Source organism: Colobus angolensis, unplaced genomic scaffold (genome assembly GCF_000951035.1).
Source record: "Colobus angolensis palliatus isolate OR3802 unplaced genomic scaffold, Cang.pa_1.0 Scaffold77, whole genome shotgun sequence".
Lineage (NCBI taxonomy): Eukaryota > Metazoa > Chordata > Mammalia > Primates > Cercopithecidae > Colobus > Colobus angolensis.
Genome location: NW_012121487.1, coordinates 731,970 through 734,264, shown reverse-complemented (window position 1 = coordinate 734,264; position 2,295 = coordinate 731,970). Strand labels below are relative to the sequence as shown.

The 2,295-nt window shown below is 55.9% G+C and overlaps 1 protein-coding gene across 1 annotated transcript in view; it reads left to right on the top strand.

Moving 5' to 3' along the window:
• Window positions 1-1,608: 1,608 nt before the first annotated feature.
• The window catches only part of DENND4B (DENN/MADD domain containing 4B), a 15,624-nt gene continuing 14,937 nt past the window's right edge, over window positions 1,609-2,295 (top strand). Inside the window, exon 1 of the mRNA XM_011928163.1 lies at window positions 1,609-1,943. Coding sequence (XP_011783553.1) covers window positions 1,627-1,943 — 317 coding nt within the window. The 5' untranslated portion in view covers window positions 1,609-1,626. The remainder of the gene's footprint in view (window positions 1,944-2,295) is intronic.

Below are 2,295 nucleotides of genomic sequence, written 5' to 3'. Positions count from 1 at the left end.
GCTGCCGTCACGTCCTCGGCCGCCGGCGCGCAGGCTTCTCTGCCCTCCTGCTCCTTCCATAGCCACCTCCCCCTCGGCGCGCCCTCTGCCCCAACCCGAACTTCCTGTCACCCAGCACGCGAGCCTGAGGACCCGGAGTGGGCCCTGTGCCCGTTGCCTTCCCCAGGGAGAAAGCTGTTTTCTGCAGGACTCTTCCCTGGCTTGGTGAGGGGAGGCCCCGGTGTCCAGGTCCTGCGGATGGGTGCCACCCGCTTGCCCCTCAGAAGGTCCCACCTAATGGCCTCTGCCTGCTGCCTTGGGCATAGGGCTCCCATTCGCCCTCAGTGGATAAGGGACAGGTCTATGCCCCAGAGTTAAATCAAGAGGCTGACGCTGACTCCTGGCTTTACCTCCCAGAAGTGGAGTCTAAATTTAGCTGGAGTTGGTGTGTGTATGTGTGTGTGTGTCCAGAGGCCGGGTGAAGAAGACAGCCAGCCTGGCTCTATGAGATTACTTATTCCCTGTTCTCTGGGGAACAGTGGGAGGTTAGTAGGACTGCACATCCTGGAACCATTATGAGCCTTCTCTGCCTTGCTCAGGGTCCTATAGTCTGAGGTTCCAACTTGGCATGATGCTGTGCTGGCACCTTCAATGGCAACCCCACCACCACCACCGCCACCACCACCACACACACCCATAGGCTGACTTCCTCTGAGTTGCAGCTTCCCCTCCACTGTTTCAGGAAGTAACCTCCCTTCCCCTCTGAAGCACCCCCCACGCTTCCGGGCCCCTGCTGCAAGCTACCCACCAGGCTTTTTCCCAGCTTCTGCACCCTGGGGCGCCTCAGGACCCTTGGGGCTCCTACTCCCCAGGGTTGGGCCATGGAGGCAGGTGAGAACTAGGCTGTTGCGGGCCTGTTTCTGTCTCTGGGCTCCATGGTGGAGGGTGTGGGATGGCCGGGACTTGTCTCCCACAACCACTTTGTATCTAACGAGCTACCTAAAGATCCTGGAGGTGTGAGAACACTGGTTTTTGGGCCAGATTGGCGGAGTTAAGCTAGGAGAAAGGACACTTGGGTTCGTTGAAAAGACTCTTAAGCTTGGGTTTTGTGGGCTTTCTCAGAAACCTGTGGGGTCCTCTTAAAAACCTAGGAGTGGGCTCTTTAAGAACATTGGCAGGATCACATGGTTCTTATGGTGTCATAACTAGAGTAGGAAGGTCAGAAACCCTTAAAAAGACTGAAAGGTTGGTATGATGTCATGGCCAGCATGAATGATGTCATGGAAGGCTATTACAAAAAAGATTGTGATCTCTGTGATGTTATAACTGGCGAGCCTTTAAAAGGGACACATGGACAATGTGATGTCATAGCTCAGGTTAGCTGTGTGTGGTGGAGTTTAGGTTCTTTGAGGGGAGTGCCAGGACCATTAAGTGGGAGGGATTTGGTCTCTTTAAGAAGCTGTTGTGGGCAGTGATGTCATAGGGGGGAGAGTTCAGGATTGGCCGACCCCTTATCCTGCCTTTCTTTGGAAGGATTAGGAAGAAGAGGGGAGTAAGAGGGCACCCTGGTTGCCATGGCATCCCCCGCCTTCCTCACTTCATCTCTCCCACTTGACCATTCCAGATGCAGTGAGTGAGGGGGGGGCCATGGCGGAGGAGCGGCCCCCCCGGCTGGTGGATTACTTCGTGGTAGCTGGGCTTGCAGGGAACGGAGCACCCATCCCTGAGGAAACGTGGGTTCCTGAACCCAGTGGGCCCCTGCGCCTTCCCCGGCCAGCTGAGCCCATCACAGATGTGGCAGTCATCGCTAGGGCACTGGGCGAGGAAGTGCCCCAGGGCTACACATGCATCCAGGCTTCCGCTGGGGGCCACCCCTTGGAACTCAGTGCTGGGCTTCTGGGTGGAACTCAACCCGTCATCTGCTACCGCAGGGGCCGTGACAAGCCCCCCCTAGTTGAGCTGGGGTGTGTGCCCCTACCCATGCTGGCACCAGGGGAGGCTGGGAGGGACTCCAGTGAGATAGGGAGAGGTAGGACTATGGAACAAGGGAAGGGCAATGGGGATGGAAGCCAGGTGGGCCAGAGGCCAGGGAGGAAGGACTGAAGTTGTATGTACTTAGTCCTCACAGATGCGAATTCATGTGCTACTGCTGCTCCTTGCTAGCTCTGAGAGCTTAGGTAGGTTTTTGAGCCCCTCTGGGCCTGTTTTCCTCATCTACCAAATGGGGAAAATCATTCACCCTTATAGGATGATTGAGATTAAATGAGATAACCCATGTAACAGACTTAACAGAGTCAGTCAGTGGTAGCTTGTATT